The sequence below is a fragment of the Carlito syrichta genome, unplaced genomic scaffold, assembly GCF_000164805.1.
Source record: "Carlito syrichta isolate Samal-C Ts95f unplaced genomic scaffold, Tarsius_syrichta-2.0.1 Scaffold302401, whole genome shotgun sequence".
NCBI lineage: Eukaryota > Metazoa > Chordata > Mammalia > Primates > Tarsiidae > Carlito > Carlito syrichta.
Window position 1 is genome coordinate 59,547 of NW_007246497.1, and position 22,412 is coordinate 81,958.

Consider the following 22,412-nt stretch of genomic DNA (forward strand, 5'->3'; position numbering starts at 1 on the left):
CTAAATTAGCAAAATATCTTGATTTGTAATGGAATTTGTAATCTGTAATGAAAGGTAGTGCAACTGACTATAGTTTCAGAGGTATTTATTTTATTGACAGTGTACAGTGTTCCCAATTTTGCAATTATTTTTGTTGAAATTCATACAGGCAACTAGCAGCTTTGAGCTGGAATAGTTCTGTTCACACTATGGGGGCTCTTCTTGAATTCACGTTTTTTGTTGTTTTAAGTACTTTTACATACACGATTATGCCCACAGGTAACAGGAAACCAGTGTTTCAAAAGAAAACTCGATCACATCGCTAGATAACACAGGTATCCTAAACAAGTGCGTGTATGCCTGGAGGCTTTCTGCAGCTGCCAGAAGTACATATTTTTTTGATTGGTAAGAACTGCCAGATGACGCTTCATGAAATATAAATGCAACAAAGACTCAGAGAGCTCAATAAAAACCTTCCGCCCATCAGTCTAGGAGAATAAGAAAAAGAAAGCTAAGCAACTACAGGAAATGGCTTTGGGAGTTCCAATATCAGTCTATCTTTTGTTCAATGGTAGGTAATTTCCTTTTTGTTTTATTAACTTTTTGTCAGTGTGAAATGTGAATAAATTTAGTTCCTCTACGTTGGCTTCTAACAGTTGTTCTTTATGACAAAGATCTGAACAAGACATCTGTGGATTAATGTAGTTTCTGGTATAGTTCATATAGGTTCCTCTCCTGATATATTTGACACCTCTTTTTTTGAAACCTCCAAAATGTTTTCTTTACACAACTGAAGAGTTATTGATATATTTAGCTACTGGACTAAAGTGTCCTTGTGAGTGAATTGGTATGTAAATGCATTAATTTTCTCCTAAAAATTAATGTGTTTTTATTTTTATGATTATAATATAGTCAATGATAGATGAGAAACTGTACGGAAATTGCCCTAGTCAGGTTATGAATTTCCACTCTGAATACATTAGAAACAATAGAAAGAGAAATAAACAGATTAAGAATACTTTCCTGTTGCTTCTACATAGAAGAAGTCTCTCCTGTTAAAGATTCTTCTCCCCCCTTAATACAGCAATGACAGCACTGACTGAAGAGGCAGCCGTGACTGTAACACCTTCAATCACAGCCCAGCAAGGTAACCAGACAGTTAACAAAACAGAAGGTATTTTCTTCCATTTCTATATTTCAAGCGATTTCAAAACCCTGTGAGAGAAATTTGGATTGTGATAAAAACAACATTGGCAATTTTAAAATATACATCTTTATGATTAGATAACCAGCTTTTTTTGTCAGATTACTGTTAAAGTGGCAGATTCATGTGCCAGCAAAGGATCGTCTTTTTAAAAGGAGGAAGTGAGGCAAAGGAGAGAAACAAAAGCTGTCTTCAGTTACTCTCCTGAATGTGAAACAAGCCACCTGTTCTGCTTAATTTCTGCTTGGGTTCAGAGGCAGTTCGTCCCCATTTTGGCATTTTTGACTAGCATCATCATAGTTTAATCTGTAACTGTAAGCTTTGCAACCAAGCAAATTATGTCTACAAGATGAAAACCACTTGCTCTCGTATTTGGAAGATTGCTTTTCCTGTTTGTTTTTTGGGGCTTTGTGTTGATTTAGCATCTGCTGTAACATCCTAACCATGTGTACCCAGTTTTTGTTGTTGACGGTGATGATGTTTCTTCCTATTTATTATTGTTATTATTACAATGACTTCTGGCTGCTGTCAAGCATCAGCATTTTTTTTTTCCCAAACCCATTTGAACTCTTAAAGGTGAATGTGGAAATCTCTACTTGCCAAAACTGTGACTGAGTGGTTAGAATTCTCCTGCAAATCACATCTTCCCCCGATGTGAAGACTGGTGATATTATTTAAGACAGAGGAAACAAATTTTGTGCTCAGAAGCAAGCAAATATATGAAGAGCAAGTCAAATATTTCATTAGTGAATATGAAAGATTGTAATATTTAAGTGTTTTTCATTTTACCAATAAGTTTACATTTTTAAAGATTAACTTAAATGTTGCCTATGTGATTTTTTGAATAGCTAGCAATTTGCAAAACATACTTATTGTGGGTTTTAGAATAAATTGTAGCCAACTTCTGAGCCTTTGAACAAACAGGAACCATCTTATAGAATGTGATAATGCTGTAGAAAATTAAAGGAGTATGGTTTTCTCTCAGTGACTGACATCAAAACAATATGTCCAGCACCATCTTTCTTCTTCCTTAATGGCGAACTGCAAATACAATTCTCCAAGTTACAGATAATAGGAATGAGAAAAAAGGGACCCAATACGGTTATCCCTTGGTATTGAAGGGCCATGGGTTCCAGGAACCCTTCTTCTTGCCCAGTAGGCACCAAAATTCATGGATGCTCAAATGTAAAATGGGGTAGTATTTGCATATAACCTACATACTTCTCTCTATATACTTTAAATCATCTCTAGATTACCTATTCCTAATACAATACAAATGCTACAAAAATAGTTGTTATATTGCATTGTTTGGGGAATAATAACAAGAAAAGAAGTCTGCTCATGTTTAGTACACATGCAATATTTTTTTTCAGGTATTTTCTTTCCATCTAAGTTTAATTAAATCCACGGATGTGAAACCCATGAATACGAAGGCATAACTGCGTATCATCTCTATATTTTTCCTTTACTTTCTTGATGGAGAACTTCAATTTTTCTAGTATACCTTTACTTGGAAATGGCTTCTTGAGTTGGAGTCTCACTCTTGCTGCCCAGGCTGGAGTGTAGTTGCATGCTCACGGCCACCGCAACCTCAAACTGCTGAGCTTAGGCAATCCTTCCACCTCAGACTTCCAAGTAGCTGGAACTAGAGACGTATGCCACCACACCCGGCTACTTTTGTGATTTATTGTAGAGACGAGGTCTCACCAAGTTGCCCAGGCTGGCCTCAAACCCCTGAGGCTCAGGCAATCCTCTCACCTCAGCCTCCCAAAGTGCTGGGATTATAGGCTGAGCCACCGTGCCCCCGGCCAGAAATGGCTTTTTAAAATTCTCACATTTTCTAGCAAATCCTGGTTCAGGCTTGGTTAATTGAACTAATTTAGTCTTGAAATAGGAAGAACCTAGCACAGTTTATAATGGGAAATTCTCACTGCCTCAGAATTAGTTATTAAAATGATGGATTATATTCAACACACCACTTTCAACAAATGTGAATGTGAATTTTAAGGTAATAATGTGAGTTCTCAGTGAAATTGAAGTGATGGAACATAGTACCTTGTTGGTCCCTTAGCACCTAAAATTTAGTATTTTCAATATAAAAAAGAATACTTTCTTTAGATCTGTTCCCCACCTCCCGCCACCCCCCCCCCCCAAAAAAAATTGCTAATCTCCTTAGCCCTCTTCTGGAGAAAAAGTTAAGATTCAGTAGTTAAAGTATACCCCAAAGGACTCACTTTTGCATTCTCATTCCTAATACATAAACACCAGAGATGGTATAGGTATGTCCTGAATATATCAGAGAAACAGTAATGAGTATCCTGTTCCTTATCCAAATCTTCCCAGTGCTGACTTCTCAGGTGTAAAGGGGGGAAATTAAAATACTGTGTTAGCATGTCTATATTAATTGGCATCCAGGTAAACATTTGAGAAGCACTGCTCAAAATAACCTGGTAAGACTAAAACCAATGCTGCCACCTTTTGGCCATCTTGTTGTCTCTATACCTTATTACGTAGCTTCTATTTTTAAAAAAATGGATAATCATCAATCCACCTCCACCCCCTAATTAATTCATAATAGATAATATTAGCTTAACCCTTTTGAATACAACCTGCTAAGGGAACCAAAAGTTCAAAGGGCAAAACATTCCCAGGATATTATGAGAATAGGTCTCTTTACATATGTATTACAAATTTACCATAAAAGTAGGACACACTTTATCTGTTAATATTGTATGTCCTTTTCTTAGCTGATCACATAGAAGATCCCATAGTCTTGAAGTTCTCACATCCTTGCCTGGAAGACCATAACAGTTACTGCATCAATGGTGTTTGTGCATTCCACCATGAGCTAGAGAAAGCCATCTGCAGGTAAATGCTTCTAGGAACTTTCTAAGTCCTAGGAGACAAGAGGTGAATGTATGCCTCTGTTCCTTCATATAGTAGTATATCTCCTCACTGCTCTATCTTATCCATTAGAAAGAGTGCACAATCTGATCACAATTCACCAGTCTTCTTTGTGTTTGAATACCGAAGGAGTCTTCTTCTAAACTAATGAATCCTCATTATTCAGAAAGATGCTTCCAAAACTAGCAGAAGCTGTTAGAAATGCAGAATCTATGCTCTACCCCAAATGACTGAATCAGAATCTGCATTTTCAACAGCATGCAAAGGTGATTTTGAGTTTTCACAGCATTGCTTGCAGGATGAAATGAAACAGATTAAGGCAGAAACATTTCAGAATTATAAAGTTCTGGAGCAACTAAGATACTATTTTCATGATAACTGATTTGTTCAACATCCTCCTATAAGAAAGCAGTCTAACAATTTTCTAGAGTAAGTCATGCAAGCATACTATCTTTCTCTACTACCAATGAGGGGAAAATATGAGGCTTAAAAGATTATTGTAAAATTCATAGCTACTTCATTACTTTTAACAGATTGACTTTCATTTGGTATTTGCCTTTTTAAATTAAATTTCTTACCTTCCATGGAATATTATTTTCATTTTTTGATATAGGTTATTACTTTGTATTTCTATCATCTTGGGTTTCAAAATTAAATATGTTTTCTTTTTTTAAAGGTGTTTTACTGGCTATACTGGAGAAAGGTGTGAGCACTTGACTTTAACTTCATATGCTGTGAATTCTTATGAAAAATACATTGCTGTTGGGATTGGCGTTGGATTATTATTAAGTGGTTTTCTTGCTATTTGTTACTGCTACATAAGAAAGAGGTATGAAAGAAAAAGCTATGTGGCATGACTTCATTTGACAAATAATTATTTAGCACCTAATATGCCATTGACATGTATAATTTTTTAATGAAAAAAGGCTGTAAATCTGGCGAGTTGCTAGAAAATATTGATACCTTTTTTCACAAACCAAAACAAGTGGTAAAAATTTACTTTCAGCTGTAACAGGTAGATCAGATTTTCAGTTTTCCTCCATCTCATCTCTGTCTGCTTACATCAAAATTATAAATGAGGTGGACAGCAGGTCCCAAGAAGGTAGGGACTAAGTTTGTCTTGTTCACAATTACATATCCAGTGCCAAATACTGTGCCTAGCACACAACAGACACTGAGTAAATATTTGGTGAGTGAAAAGAAAATCAAGAAATGAGCATTAAATGAAGAAAAATATATGACAAACATGGGCTATTTTCTCCCTGGACATCAATTGGGAGTATATTCAGAAGATACTCTCTCTTGCTAAAAATCTAAGAAAATAAACTTGATCTACAAGTAAGTATAAACTACTTATGTATTTATTCTTATTTCTGGCTTCTCCACATTAGTGGTTCTTCCTTAAATTCATGTGATTAGGGAAAAGCCATTTAAAATGTGAGATATATTAATAAAAAATACAAATACATTTCCTTTGTTGTATTTTAATAAATTGTCATTTTCAATATGACCAAAACTACCTGTCCAAAATTAGAAAAGTTTGTTTTGCTTAACAACTTCATTTTAGAGAGAATCAAATCTGTATCATACCAGTTGCAGGGATGCCTGAAACCAATAAATTAATAATAATAATGAGGAAGAGAAAGAAGTAGAACCTTCTGATGTTAGCAAGCTGGCATATGAGGTCAGATTTCCTAGACGCCGAGTCTGAGATGGGGATTGTTTGGCAGGAGACTGGATTATGGGAGTGCTCTGTGGTGAAACCTTGTAACAAAGTGAAGAAAGCAGTGGAGCATAAGAAGGAGCTAAGCAAATGAGTGGCTTCACTGAAGTGTGACCTCAGCCAGATTCCTCAGAGAGCTCTAGAATGTGAATGGCAGCATAGACCTGTTCCAAGGAGGCAAGGCATCTGGGTTTCAGTGTCCTGAATCACGGGGGTGGGGGGACAGGGACTTGTAATTCCCCAGGAGTCTCCCTGCAAGATGTTCTGTTGGCCATGGGCAATCCTCCAGAGAAGGATGTTGCTGTGGGCCTGTTCATGCCCACAGCCACTAGGGGGACGGAATGATGTGGAAACTGGGTGGGACACCAAGAGCAGCTGCTGTACCCCTGCACCTATGTCGTCCTCAAAGATCTATAGAAACAACAGCCAGATTCATAAGGAAACCAATACTCTGTTCTAGGTGTCTAAAATGGAAATCGCCCTACAACATCTGTTCTGGAGGGAGACCACTGTGAGGACTTTGTAAAGAATCTTCATCAAGGCATTTGTAGAAATCAGTGGACCCAAAATTAAAATCTTCAAGTGAAACAACAGAACTTGCCAAGCTGACTAGACTTGAACATAATGGAAGTTGAAATGACACGAGAGGATAAAATCCAGTGTTGGTCTTTAGATGGTGCCATCGTGAAGGTGTGATAGAAGCCAAGTAAACAAGCTACCATGACAGAAGTTAAGTTCATAGTTCTACTCTGGGTTTGTTGTTGTGTGGTTATTATTCTCACTGCAGAAAGACTGAGTTTCATGCTTCTGACTGTGTCCAGTGTGAGTTTTCATGGGAATAATTATCAACCTTGCAGCAAGCCAAAGCAATGCCAAGCTTGAGTTCTTCACGTGCTTGCTATTTTGGACTACCTAGATGGATCTCTGTCTAAGTCTATTTGCTCAATGAACCTAATCCTAAGCACGCTGCTTTCATGGTCTCTAAAAGAATGTGATGTCAGCTCTTAGGATGAAATCAGTGTTAAGGCACCTCCAGTGAAATAAACGTGTCTTAAGATTAAGCCGCTGAAGAGGTAATGGAATGTCCAAGGCAAAAGTAATCATCCCTAGCTTATGACAACATCGTGTAGCCTTCATCTGTGAAATATGAAATAAGCTAAAGAGTTTCTGAGAACTGAAAGCTATCTGGATATCAAGTCTGGAATAGGCCCAACATTTCTGTTTCTGCATGGATTATAAAACCTTGGGTTGCACTCATTGGTCACCTAATGCTTTTGTTCATCACTCCCTCTGGTTATCAGTGGAATTACCTGTTCACCATTCCTTTGGACTGAAGTCCTAGAATTCTCCTAATGAATAAAAGTCTACAAATGTTCCTAAAATTGAAACTGAAGAGCTGGACATAGGAATTTTTTTCACCAACCCACAATATATGGAAGCTTTCTTCATCATTTGTGAACACTTGATAACAGATTTGCACATGGAGTTAAAATATGGAGCAGTGGACAAAATAAGTATTTAAGAATCAATGTCCTTCCTCTTTAATTATGTTTCTGCCACTTAATTTGAACAGTCTGGTGCAGGTCCCTTAATTACCTTGGTTTTTGGCTTCATTTTCTACAAAGCCTTTGCAGCTCTATAAGTTGACAGTGAGAGAAAAAAAATCTTTTCCAAATCTACACGCAGATGGGATTATCCTCAACATCTCTATTCCTAACCCAAAACACACCAGTGGATATTATCTTAGGTGTATATTTTAGTGTTTGGTTTGTAAAATGATAATTTATTTTTATAAGAAGTACAAAATAACATTAAAGAATAATAGCGACCATTTTTCATTTTAGATTTAAAATGAAACTAAAACTATGGATTCTTCCTTTTCTATTGTGATGAACTTAAACAGAACAATTTTGATCATGAACTTAGTTAAAAGAAGTTAAAGCTTGAATCTTTGTACAATGCAGGCTAGTAATAATCTCTTCATTTACATTGTTATAACTTTTCATACATTTCTAAACAAAACTTTCCATTCTGCTTTCCTTTGAATAGATAGTATTTCACTTGCTTTGTTTTTCCTCCAGAAGGAATTTAATGCAAATAAGTTGCAGTCAGCACTTTCTGTAAGTTCTCACACAGTACACAAAGGTTACATCATACCAAGGGGTAGGGAGGTGAAGGTTCCTCCCAGTGATGTCAGTAACCCACCACACCTAGAAAGCTATGCTCTTCCTGATGCACATCTCCAAACAGATGTAAAAGCTGGGAAGAGTGCAGGAAGAAACAATAAACAACTGCCTCCTGATAAAAAATAAAAGGGTTTAGTGCTAGAGTGAGGAGAGGTGATAACCTTAAAGGTCATAAATATTTGCTGCCTAAAAATACTTGTCAACTATAAACATAATATAATTAAAATCAGAATGTCAGACAAGAATTTAAATTCACAGGTTGCTAAACCAAAACGTTAACCCAAACAAAAGCCAGTAGAGATTCAACTTTTTTCACCTGTATTTATTAACAGTATAAAATCCACCCAGTGAGGTTGTACAGAAACTTAGAGTGTGGCTTGTGAAAGCCATCTGTTTATGGTCTGTCGTACAATATAATCTTGTGATTACATAATTCCGGAGTTAATTTTGCAGAAAGGAGTCTCTTATTCCTACAGAATAGAGCCAGATCTGGCAATATTCCAATACACAAGCAAGACTTAAGTGAAAAATATATGACTATAAAATTATCTGAAAATCACCTCATCTTCCATTGTTTTTATATGCAGTAAGACCCTAAAAGGAGCCTACCTGTAAGGTCCTTGCATCACAACTACACTTTCAGTTATCAATGGATCATTAAATGGGGTGGGTCATTTAGAAAAGGCATGACCACACGTTTCTGGAATTTTGACTAAACAAGACTGACCGAGAGGTTCACCAACTTCCTTCACTTCCTATTTTGTCTCCTCCTTTTGTCTATACTTCAGTTCCTTGAGAACACATTCTTAGATCGACAATATTAATAAGTGCTTCATTATTTCACATTTCAGAGTATAATGAGTACGGGACACACACTACAATCTCAGCCATACCTGAGTCAGCAAATTGACACCAAAAGAATTACAACTGCTCATCATTGTATCCTGTTTCCCCATATTAGCTTTTGTATAGTTATATTTTCATCAAGTTTGAAGAGGATGAAATTATAACATAGTCCATCTTTTAGTGTTTCCTGGCACAATACAGATTTAATCCTTTAACTTTGACATTTTCATTTTGTTGACGTCAAGGAGATTTCTACTCATTATATTTAATTGAAAAAAAAAGTCTTAAGAAAATAACAAGACAAACATCAACAATTTAAGCTTTTGATGTTGAACACAAAGACAGTTCATCCATGCAGAGGACTATGAATAAGCCATCTAACTTCTCCGTATTATAAAATGTGACATGCTTTCTGTGGTGAGATATAAATATTGATATCCTACAACCCACACTCATGGGAAGGGTTACCAGAATCTCTCTATTGCAAAATACCACTCTTTCTGGCTTAGATCATGGCTGCATGACATCAGGATATGAGCATCTGCCAAGATGAACTGTAAATGTTGAAACTGAATTTGTCAGAGTCTGGCACTGCTAATCTGGGTGAGCCTACATTTCTGTCCAAACCTTTGGCTCAGACCTATTCAGTAGCACATTCAGAAATGTATCTCCCAAATTCCGCCTTAAATTCCTGTTAATTATCCAATCAATCAAAACCCAGCTCTGAGTACAAAAGCCTAAGCAGTTAATTTTCTAAGAATTCTAAGACCTGGTCCCTTGAGAATATCCATGTAAATAAATGTATCCCTTCATTATATTTTGCTCCTCTGCCAAAACTCAGCATGATGGAAGTTCCAGACTGTAGGCACACCCATAGATTCCAGAAAACATCTCATAAAATTGAGAATATGATTATATGGTCACAAGAAGAATTGAATTTTATAGTCAAGTATTATCTAAATACCTCGTGGTCTTTCTTTGTCATTTTTATATCTCAGATATTATTGGAGCATAAGTCATGTAGATTAAAATTTGGTTAAGACCACAGTCGAGTAGCTATCAAACTAGCTGTGTTATTATCTTTAAGAGGATATCAATTAGGTCTCACATCTTTCTGCAAAAAAAAAAGTATCTCTAGATACTTTTAAATTGCCACAAATTATTGATTTAATATTAAGTTTCTTAACAAATAAAGGTGAAGCAATATGTAATAAAGTTTCCATTTATGAGTACTTACAATGTTTAAAAGATTTATCTGCACTATTTTAATTAATCCACGCTTGTGTGGAATTGAGGCTTAGAGAAAACAAATCACTAGTTCAAGGTCACAGAGCCTGATTTTGAACCAGGTAGATCTGATGCCAGAGTTCTTTATCTAAGCTCTATATTATAATGTTTCCGAATATTTTGTAAAAATATTACCGTTGGGGGAGTCATTTCTTGGTGAACTTAAGAATATACCCAAGTAATTAGTATGCAAATGAAAAATTATTTTCTTTAAAATATACAAAATAATAATCCTTGTCATGGATCCACCACAAAAATTCCCTGCTGTCATCTGCAAATAATTATGATATGTCTACCATCGTTTGGATGGGACCAGATTAGAGTCAAGAGCCACTGACAGTTGAATGCAGAGTCTGGGGGAGAGACTACAGACTGAATAAATCTTGGCTTATCCTCACGACTCAAAGGATAAGAAGTATTTTCTTGGAATATTCTCTTGGAATATTAGGAATATTCTATTCCAGACTGGGGCCAATGGTTCTCTAACACCAATGTTGCCTTAACTGGGACATACCTGACACACGTTGGTGATGGAATGAGAAATGAGGAATTCAAGTGGTTTCCACATCTACTGTACTATCTCATCAACCCCTTTCCCGCCACAGCAGCTTCAATCTTACCCTAGCCCCTCATGCATGTTGGAGAAAATGGCGGTGGTCCAGCTTAGGACAAAAATTGTAAACAACATTTAAAAAAATCTGTGCAATGGATTGACATTCAAATGACCTGTGTTCTAGTCCAGCTGAGTGAGGAGTGAACTTTGCTAGGGCCTTTTGGATATGATATTCTTGTCTTCCAAGTGGAAAAGTTAGACTCTTAAGAGGGCCTCCACTTTCTTTTCCTGGGTGGAAGATGAAAGTGTGAAGCCTGAAAGGCAGAACCGGCCCACAGACAGATTTCCTCTGGCTTTTATGGTGTTTGTTTTAAAGCAAGTGCACATTTAGAAACCAAGATGTTTTACTATAAAAATGTAACCACTTTGGAAAAACGGAAGGCATAGAGCACTGGTTCTTTCTCCTCACATGGCTTTGCTCAGAAGGAGTGTGCTATGGGCACCCACCTGCTTCTGTCACTTGGGCGCCTGATACAAAGATCCTATAGACTTTAAGTATACAAACCTCAGTTATTTGAATTAACTTCAAGGTCTGTCATCTAAATTCCTGAGTATAATCTTCAAGAAACCTATAGAGGGCCCTGTTGTACTGCAAACCTCACAAACCATAAAGGACTCTCAGATCAAAGAGTCGCCCAGGAATGTGCTCATTAGGAGAAACTCACACTCACCTGGAAGCCAGCAAGGGTGGCATCTGGTGACTCAAGCACTACACTGCCCACGCCCTCAGCCACTCTCTGTTACAGTCCTTGCCAGATCTGGCTTTTCAGCACAAGCCTTGCTTATATGTTACCTCCCAGCTCAAAGACCAGCACTGATTCCCCATTGTGCACCATGTTTAGCAAGGATTCCCCACCCCATGGGGTGAAGCCCTCCCCAGGGACTCTCTGGTGGTCTTTTTACCCTGACCCCCCCCCCATCCTGTGTTCCCTATGCTTATCATTATCCGTGGCCAACAGCTGCTCTCTGATCCCAAAACAAACCCCACAATTCTTGTATGTGGATTAGGGTCTCTGTTCTTCTTTTCACATACATTATTTTCCCTCATCTCTGTCTGCCAAGATCCTACACAATTTTTTTTTCCACAGACTGCCTCCTCCTTGAAGAATGGTGTTATTTGTATTCCTGAATTGTACCCCACATCTTTAAAACAAAAAAAGAAATAAAAACATATTTTAAAATAAAGAATTGTATTATTTACAAATGTCATCTCTCCTTCCTTTGAACTTCCTTCACATGCTCTCTCTTTTGTACCTCTCAGATGTTATTTACATTGTGCCTTGTCTTATAATTATTTATGTTCTTGGCTAAGTTTCAGTGGTAATAACAATAATGGACTCCATTCATTAAGTTCATATCATAGACAGGGCACAGTGCTAAGTCGTGGACAGGCAGCTTCTCTCTCAATCCTCAGAGACAGCCAGGAGAAAGATTTTATTGGGGGCTGTGGTCAATGGTGGTTAAGAAGACAAGTTTCTGGAGTTGAACAGACAGGCTTAAATTCAACTCCATCATGTATTAGTGCTGCTACCTTAATCAAGTTTCTTTAGTTTCCTATGCTTAAGTTTTGTCATTTGTAGCAAGGGGATAACATGTATCTCATGGATTGTTTTGAGGCTAATAATAAGTGCTTGATGAATGTTAGCTATTTTATTGTCATTGAATCCCATTTTTCAGATTAGGAAACTAAAATTTAGAAAACTTAAGTAACTTGTTCAATGATATACACCTATTAAGTGATGGGACCTGGATCTGACTGCAAGACTGTGCCATGCCAAGGCCTTCTGGGTTTGACTAGTGAGGAGCAGGTGAGCACATGTGTGCTGGTCTCTCTGAATGTAAGTCCTGCTAGACTCAGCATAGTTTTGTCATGGTTGAGCTTGGCCAACGGTGTTTGAAGTGGAATCTGCATTCTCAGGAACTGTATTTTGAATTCCAACCATTTATTATCTCTGTGATTGAGAAAAAAGTATTTAAATCCCCTGAATCACAGTTGCCTTAGTTATAAAATGGGGAAAATAATTACACTCCATAGAGTCATTTAAGGATTAAGTTAAATCAGAGAGCTAATATATGTAAAATATCCAGAACACAGCACTCAAACAATAATTATTACTTATAACTATTAGACATTTGTAACTCCCATTGAAACTCTTGACACTCAATATAATAGATTTTGTCATAATGTGTCATATATGTTCCTAAAAATCATCGCACTGAAAAATTGAGCACAAAATTCCACATGGCTTAATTGGAAAAAAAAGGGTAGGGGGTAAACGAACAACACTTTAAAAATCTCATCAGTAACATATTTTTAAAAATAAAAAGAAACCTATATAAAAACAGTAGCACATTTTCTTAGGAGAACGTCATTCCATGTGAACTATCACAGAAACAAAAAAACCCAAAAACCTGAAGACCGCACGTTCTCACTCTTAAGTGGGCCCTAAACATTGGGCATGGGAACACGAAGGCGGGAACAACAAATGATTGGCACTGCTAAAGGGGGGAGGGAGGAAGGGCAACAAGGGCATACAACCACCCATCGTACGATGCCCACTCGAGGGCTCGCTAAACCCCAAACCTCACCTGCATGCAATTGACTATGTAGCAACTTCTCACACGCACCCCACAATTCTAAACAAACTTCACTCAATATGGAATAAATGTTTAATGAACCAATAAAAAATGATAATGCTGTTTTACACATTTTAAATAGTTAACATACACATAAACAATATAATAAACACGGTACTTTATCTTAAAAAGACCTGCAGTTTGCTCATGGGAGTAGGTGTCAGCTTGTAGCTTGTGAGTTATTATCAAGTGATGGGCAAGGGGATATTGAAATCGGGTGGAAAGTTGTAACAGCAGATGTGAATGAGTGTTGGTCATGATGCCAACATGAGCCAAGGTAGCTGACGGATGCTTGAGAATTGTGCCTGTGTGTGCGCTTTCCTACACTGCCCCATCAATTGTTTTTCACATTCATCTAGTGTTTCTCTCAAGTGAAGTCACACATCAGCAGACACAAAATTCCCATCACACACAAATTGTTCCTTTAAGTTAGAATAAACTTATATTTTCAAAACACGCATTAAAACAAAACTGCACTTTGAAATTACCACGACCCTTCTATCTCAACTTAAACCTTGATTATAATATTAAACATTTGAAATATTCTGATATTAGGCACTAAAGACCTTGAGGATTGGGGGTTAGCATAATCCTCATTTCTTCACATACATTTTAACAGGAGTGTCAAGGACATAATTTCAAGGCCCCATATTGCTGTTGATTCAAGTTCTCATCACATTGTTTGCTCTCTCTTTTGTCAAGGTACAAATGAACAGAAATCCTCCTGGCTGTATTTACCTACTTAGTTTAACACTCAAGATGGTTTTGATCGTAATGTGATAGTCTTACTGTACTAGTATGAAGAGTTTAAATTCTTTCTCCTTTCATCATGATTTATTTGTTCTTTTTCTACACTCTGAACAAACTGTTACTTTTATTCAAGTGTTTAAATGTTGCAGGAAAAAAAGTACTTTTAGCAGTCAGTATTAAGTAGTATATTATCCCAAACTACAGGTCTTCCAGCAAGAACTTACTGAAGAATTAATAAGACATTTAATAGAAAAAAAGAACCATTAAATAAAAAGAAATATATAAGAAATAAGGAAGCCAAACTATATGGGTATTAGGGTCACCAACTTGAGGCTAGCACGTGACCCTCAGGGCTCAGGCCTGTCTAGGTTAGCTGAGCAAACAGCTGCTTCTGCAAACTGGTGCCCTGGACAGGCTGAAGTCCATTTGCTTGAGGGGCTGAAGAACCTCCTGTAGGTGAGCATACCTTCAGATGTTCCTCACACCTCATTAGAATTGACTTATCTTTCAGCCGTATGTGATTGCATGACTAGGAAAATAGATGGCATGTTGTAAAAATTAGAGTGTTTGTTCCTTTTCAGCATCCATCTCCCTTCTGAAAACCACCCCAGTTTTGTTTTGGAGTGCCATACTCCTTCCCCTTCACTGCACTTGGTTTAGGAATGCATCCCTCAGCTCTAATCCCCAGGGCAATCAGCGCATTCCATCAACCCTAGAATGACTGTTGTCATAGTAACTGAGTGGCTTGCATTCCACCTAAGCAAGACCAGTGAAAGTCAGCTCAGCAACTTCCATGGCAACTCTTTGAGCTACCTTACATAGAGCAACAGCCTGCCTGGGAGTGCAACTGTGAGAGAAGCAGTGAGAAGCGGGGAAGAGAATCAAATATGTTGGCATTGTTTGAACTTTTTGAGCCATGGTTTTAAGTCCCAGCTCAGTCCTTGAACTTTAGATAAATTACTCAATATATTTCGTTGTTCACTTAAAAATTGGCCACCTTCCTAGACTATCAATTTACTCAAAGATTAGAGTGGAAACTTCTGAAATTTTTTGCTCCTTAGAGGTTTTGTGTGATATATTTGCAATCTCACAGTTCCATATAAACCCAATTCATTTTTTAAAATGAAAACTCAAAGACTAAAACAAAATCTTTAATAAGGTCTCAGATAACACAAATGAAGAAATTTACTAAAAGATTAGAGTGAAAACTTCTGAATTTTTTGCTCCTTAGAGATTTTGTATGACATATTTGCAATCTTTAATTTCATATAAATCAAACTCATTTTTAAAAATGAAAACTCAGAAACTAAAAAAATAATCTTTAATAAGTTCTCGGATAACACACATGAACTGAAAATTTTTTCTAAAACATCATTCTTCATTTATTTAATACAAGACATTGGATTTACAAACATATAGAGAAAATAGTCATGATGAGAAAAATACAGAACTTGAAATCATGAGGCCTGCTGAAGAAAAATAATTGTTCACTGGACTCCTGCACTGAACTTGGAAGTGAGAAAGTAAAGAGCAGGCTTTCAGCCACAAACAGCGAAGCAATAGTGACAAGCAATGGCAGAGCTACAAATTTTAAGAAATAATTAGATGACTAATTAAAGATCAGTTTTATTGCTGTGAGGCAAATGACCCAATTTTTTTTTCTTTCTTTGGTGAGAAAACCCCAAGAGACAAATGCATATCATCAGTTGTACTGTGTATTTAAAAACTACCAGGCACATTTGAAAAAAAAAAATCATATCTATTTTGCAACTTCAAAGAAAGAAGTTGTAACCAGGTAGAATGGAGAGCCCAACTAGAGAGCCACATTTAAGAAATGCTTAAAGCTTTCTTCAAAGTCCATTTCAGAATCACCTTACATGGTAAATTGGATATAACTGGAGAATATTCTATGAAGCCCCACATTGCTAGTACAACCACAAGTTGAAGCCACCCTGAAGGAGGTACCTTTATAAAACTCACATTTTAACATTAAATGAATGATTGATAGAGGTTAATCCAAATTTTTTTAACCTTAAAATTAAAATGAAGTCAAGAATTTAACCATTGTTTTTGTTGTAGGTGTTATGTTTGTTTTATTATTTATTAGGATAATATCTGTGATGGCGTACATTTGTAACCTGCTTTATGGTGAAGTGACTGAAGACATTTTTAAGAAGAAGAATATGTTTTTTGCCTCCTTGGCATTGGTTGGAAAAATGATGCAATAATTACACAAATGGGTAAAATTTATAACACAAACATTTTTGATATGGTAGCCCACATCAAAGCCACTGTGCACTGTAATTAGACTCTAAGTTTTTTAAAGATTTTGCTTCATGGTTTTCTCGGTGTGTCCAATGGGTTGGTATAAATGTTAAATTGTTATGAAACAAACAAAGCAAAAATTACAGTTGTTTGAATTTTCTATCTTAGACAAATTTGAATAAAATAAGAATAAATTAAGAAGCAATAAAATTAAAAAAGACAAGCACTTGCTCTACTCTTATGCTGATACAGAGGAGCATGGCTACTTATTAATCTTCAAATTTAAGACTGAATAAGTGTTTTCTATACGAACAATAATCATAAAGAGTAAAGCACCACAACAAAAAAAGTCTACAAATAAATCTAGAAAGTGGCAAGAAATCCATGGCTTATCTTAATAACATAATGTTTAAAACTTATTTCACAAATAATATTTTTGAGACAATCAATTAATGTAAATGCCTTTTAAAATCATGAATTTGATTATGTGTAGTTTTGGCCATTCATTTTCTAGGTTATTTCTTTTTTTGCAATTTAATCTTTATTTTTCTTACTTTATTATAATTCTAGATGTTGGTGTGAGTAGGTGGAGACTTAAGACTCTCTACATGTGATAGGGAAAGGATGGGACAAGAAGAGGGAATAGAATTGAGGCCCAGAGAGGGGAAGTGGCTTGCCCAAGAACATACAGAGCTGCAGAGCTGGGCATGGCTGCAGCTGGGGTCAGAACTAGGTCTCTTACATCTTGGCTTAGGGTTCAGCCACATTCACGTAGTTGACACTGATAGTACTGATTAGAAACTGTGGCGTACTGTAAAGATCTCTTTGTCCTTTATGCCACATCCACTGTACCACCTATAGATGTGAATCTAAGAGCTGGGCAAACTCTGAGGTCATAATGAGTACAATTTGAGGGGAGTAATTTTGGCAGATCATGCCTGTAACACCAGTGCTTTGGAAGGCCGAGGCAGGAGGATTTCTTGAGGCCAGGCGTTAGAGACCATCCTGGACAACATAGTGAGACTCTGTCTCTAAAATAAATAAAAACAACGACAACTCATGGATCACCCCTTTGCTTGAAAGCCTACTGCAGGGAGGTTTCAAGGACTCACTGAGGACTCAAGTTGTACTTCTTTTCTTCTCCCACTGTTCAAGTTAGTATTTCCCTTCATGGAGACTAAAATGGCAGCTCCTGTAATGGAGTGGGTGGGCCAAGTACTCTTTTTCCGAGGATCTTTCCCCATGGTTCCCAGCACCCTTCCCTAAACCTTCCTCCAACTCCAGCCCCTGGCCAAGCCAGGGCACAGAGTGAGGAGCACGGCTGGAATGGTAATGTTTCTAACCCTTTTCCTAAGAGTGGCTGTTTCAGGATAGGATTCCAGGCATTCCCACCTAAGATTAGTACTGGAGGTGTTTGTTTCAAAGGGAAAAATGGGCCAGATGCAGTAGCTCATGCCCTTAATCCCAGTACTTTGGAAGGCAGGAGAATCACTTGAGGCCAGGAGTTTGAGACCAACCTGGGCAACACAGCAAGACTGTCTCTACAAAACTTTTCAGGGTGATGGCACACACCTGTAGTCCCAGCTACTCTGGAGGCTGAGGTGGGATGATGGGAGGATCACTTGAGTCCTTGAGATCGGGGTTGTAGTGAGCTATGATCACGCCTCTACACAATAGCTTGGGTGAAAGAATGAGACACTTTCTCTATTTAAAAAAAAAAAAAGAAAGAAAGAAACACAATGTTGCTGGAATCCCAGAAGCCACCTCCTCATCCCTGAATCATTCTTCAAGTCTGAGGAAAATCTCACTCCTTGTTTATTCCAGAAATGATTTTAGTGGGAAAATCTGAACTGACGTTGTTGAGATCAGGGCCACTCAGCTCTTGTTCTCTGCAGCTCAAGCCATTTGTCTCATCTTGCCCCAGGAAAATACTCTTTCCATGTGTTGTGTAATGCCAAGCAAGGCCTTGGAGGAGAAGTTCATTCAGGTATATTTAGGCATTTACAGGTTTATTATAAAGGATATTGCAAAGGATACAGATGAAGAGACATGAAGGCCGAGGTGTGGGGAAGGGGTTTCCATGTTCTCCATCCCCACCACCCTCCATCCCCACCACCTTCCATATATTCAGTTATCTGGAAGCTCAATTTTAGGGGTATTTCTACAAATGATATTCTAGTAATCAAATTATTTAAAAACTCTAGTAACTTGTGTATTTCTTACCCAATTTGTGAGAAAATTATAAGTAACATTCATCAGATATATTAGGGTCGATTGGTAACAAAATCCCTTATTAGTCCTTTAAAAGTACTAATATTTCAATCACCTCTGTGTTGCCATTTTGCCTTGTAAAACCGTCCATATTCTTGGTCTTTTCTTAATAAAATTCTGTAGATTCAGTTTATGAATTTCAAACTGCAGGGTGATATATTTTAAATTCCACTCACCTTTGCTATGTGCAGCAAGAACAGGGCTGTTCACTGAATTGTTTTTATCAGTTGTTTTATGTGATCATGACTTTGAAATAATTACAAAGAAATTACCAATTTCCACAGAAATCTGGGCATTTGGAATGCCTTTCTTAGTGAATTGACTGCTGTGCTTTTTAATGCAGTTTCTATATCAAGGGTTCTCAAAATTTAGTGTGCAAAGTAATCATGTGCAGAGACTGTTTATTAAAATGTAGATTTCTGGGCTCCAGCACAAGTGAAGAAAATTAGAATTCCAGGATGTAGTGCCAAAGAGGCTGTATTTTCAATAATACTGTACAGATTTCCAACCCCAATTAGTCACAGGCAAATACTATTCAAGATCTTTGATGGTAGAAATGAAAAGCAAGCAAAATAATCCTTTTCTTTGCAGGGAGAATATTGCTACTAATGTCATTTTTTTAGGTTTATAGTTTCAAAAGACGGAAAAAATCAGAAATATTCAGCACCAGAGAATTTCTAACAGATTGCTTTTAAAACATCCACCCATACATGGACAGAATGTTGATGTAAAATGTAGCCATAAAAATGTTTTGGCCTCAAACTTATGTGAGTACATTTGTTCTAGCTTGTTGAATTATAGCATGAATAAAACAGGAAGCACAAAAATTATTGCAGCTAAAATGATGTGTCATGGCTTTTCTTGGGTGTCATCCATATGAAGTCTTTTATATGTGAATTTATATTCATGTAAGACTGACGTACAAAAATGATAGTGTGATTAGAGTCATTTTTACCACAACATATGAGAAAAAATTGTTCCCGGTTAGGATATGTCTGAAAATATTCTGAAATATCAATTGATGCCAAGTCCTGTTGCTATGCTGGTACTAGTAAAGTTCTAGACTTCCTTTTCAGTGCATTCATTTTGGTAATCTGTCGTTCATTGCTTATGACGTGATTCAGGCAGCATCTTTTCAAAAGTACAGATGGCTTTTTATATATTGGTTCTACTGGAAACTTTGAAGTACAAAGTGAGACAGCTTGGACTTTAGTAATACTGTTTCAGAGAGAATGTCATTTACCACTAATACAACTCTATCACGACAGAACTATATATTGTAGATGTCTTAGCACAGCAGCAGATGCCATCACTGGGGTTTAATTACACAACTTTGTAAAGTACTTTTTCCTGTAGTCTCTAATATCATCATAGTGATAGCAATTTCCTGCTTACATTTCAAACTGGAAAATTATTTGTGTCAAAGGCTGCTGTTACATGACTGAGCTCAAAAGACAGGAATGTAAATCTCTATGTGTTAAAAAAGAGAGTGATTCCAGAAGTTGATGCCATATGTGGAGAAAGGGATAGTGGTTGGGGTCTGTGTCAGATACTTGCAGTGGGGCCTAGGATGTTAGGATCCCATAGGAGGATGTTTAAAGCTAGAAATCCCTGAGCTAGAAAATCTCTATTCTATTATGAACAGGAACCAAAAAATCTGCACCAGGTAGTTGAGGTTTCAGTCATTTTTTAAAAAAAAATTGTCAACCTCAGGCTGTAGGTAGAAATGAAGTCAACTTTAAGGCATCAGAGTCTGAAGATATACCAAGAATGAGCAAGGACCTGAATCATTACTTATATGGTATAGGAATTCCAAGTTGAGAGTGTAAAAATTAAAGAAAGATTCAGAATGAATGGTCCTCACCGCACCTAAACAGAATTAAACATAGAATGTCTTGTAGTCGGCTGGGCTCAGTGTAATCCCAGCACTTTGGGAGGCCGAGGCGAGTGGAATGCCTGAGCCCGTGGGTTCAAGACCCACCCGGGCAACTTGGTGAGACCTCGTCTCTACAAAAAAAAAAAAAATTATCTGGGTGTGGTAGTGCACGCCTGTAGTTCTGGCTACTTGGAAGGCTGAGGCAGAAGGATCGCAGGAGCCTAGCAGGTCCAGGCTGCAGTGGCTGGGAGTTTGCCACTGCACTTCAGTCTGGGTAACAAAGTGAGACTCCAACTCAAAAAAAAAAAAAAAAAAGAATGTCTTGTAGAGAAATTTCTATAACAAATGATATGTGATGACCTTTCAGAGAAAAAAATTCCCATCTTAAGATGACCTCATACATAAAAATTATAAAACACATAAAGGACTTTAAAGAAGAGGAAGTCCACAGACCCAAGAAATGTGGAATTCACATTTAAGTGTTTAAAAGAATTATGTTCTAAAGGTCTTTTAAAGAGTGTCACTTACAATGTTCAAAAAGACAGAAGTAGAAATCGTTCCCTAAGACCATAATACTGAAAAATAGATGGTACAAATCCTACAGTTGAACAATACAGTCTTTGGAGTTTAAAAATATCCTGTAGGTAGAACAAGTACTAGATTAGGCACAGTTGAGAAGATTCAAGATGCGATGGACTTGCAGAAGTCATCTAGAATACAGCAAAGAGGAGCAGAGAGATACAAAACATGAAAACTTTCAAGATAAGCCTAATATGAATTCTAGAAGAAAAAGCTAGGTTAGAGGAAATGTTTAAGAGATAATGATACAGGGACCACCTTACTGACCCCGCTTCTCCTTCAGCTGGAGCTCGTCGAGCTAGAGGCGGCACTGGTATTGGAGAGCCACCGGGAGAGTAAGGCCGTCTCTGTACCAGGGCTCCTCCTACAAAGTAGAGGCCCACACATAGAGCGGAGGTGAAGCAACCAGGAAGCTACTGGCTACAACAGCCCCTCACAAGAGTGCGTCCTCTCCTGGAGGGGTGAGAACCCTCGTCGCGCCAGGCCTGGTCCCTGGCAATCTGTGAGACGATGACGTGGTCAAGTCCATTGAACTTCGGATGCGCTTCCTTTCCAGCATCTGGTGCGAGAAATTGCTCAGGACTTCACAACCGATGTGCCCTTCCAGAGCACAGCTATTGGTACTTTGCAGGCGGCAAGGTTGGTCATGTTTTTTTCTTTGTTAAAATGATGATTTTTATTCAGAAGCTCTGAGCTTCTGAATTTTTTTTTTAAGATGTGGGGTACAATTCAGGATTAGGTATACAAGTGGTCATCGTACAGGTAAAGTTTGAACCTCCCTTTGGTCTCCACTTTGCCTGGTTTGAGATCAGCTACCCTTATTGATGTTATGTCCCCACCCGCACCCCGGCAGTATCCTGCTACTGCCAATCCCTTTCTTATAGTATTGTGGTATATGTTCAGGTTCCGCTTATGAGTGTGAACATGGGACATCAACCTCTGTGCTGTCCATGCCAAATGTGCAACAATTATGCCAAAGGACATCCAGCCAACACGCACATACAAAGAGAACGTGTTTAAATCCACTATGATGGAAAACATTTCACTCTCCAAAAAAAAAAAAAAAATTATCTTCTTCCTTTTATTGGTAGTTGTGGTAGTTCTGAGTGTTAGATTCCCCCACCCCATGAGGTCAAAAGGTATACAATTGCGAGTGGAAAAATAGGGAACAGAAATCAGGTATTGGCAGTTTTTTCCATTTTCATTTGTGTGCGAATTTTTAATATAAAAGCAGAGGCATAAAGCATGAATGCAAGTCAGAATGTCTCAGTGAAAAAGTTTCAGCGGTTCAA

The 22,412-nt window shown here is 37.5% G+C and overlaps 1 protein-coding gene across 5 annotated transcripts; it reads left to right on the forward strand.

The window, feature by feature from the left end:
- Positions 1-443: 443 nt before the first annotated feature.
- Positions 444-7,324, forward strand: EPGN (epithelial mitogen). Of its 5 annotated transcripts, none has more exons than XM_008056574.1 (5): positions 444-550; positions 1,064-1,153; positions 3,931-4,051; positions 4,764-4,916; positions 6,271-7,324. In XM_008056574.1, the coding sequence occupies exons 1-5, from the start codon at positions 508-510 to the stop codon at positions 6,323-6,325; spliced, it is 462 nt and encodes a 153-aa protein (XP_008054765.1). In that variant the 5' UTR covers positions 444-507; the 3' UTR covers positions 6,326-7,324. The 5 variants fall into 5 exon arrangements, with proteins under 5 accessions (XP_008054765.1, XP_008054766.1, XP_008054767.1 ...); XM_008056575.1 differs by having other exon boundaries at positions 4,764-4,790; positions 6,271-6,705; XM_008056576.1 differs by having other exon boundaries at positions 508-550; positions 1,064-1,126; positions 4,764-4,790; positions 6,271-6,325.
- Positions 7,325-22,412: the final 15,088 nt, after the last annotated feature.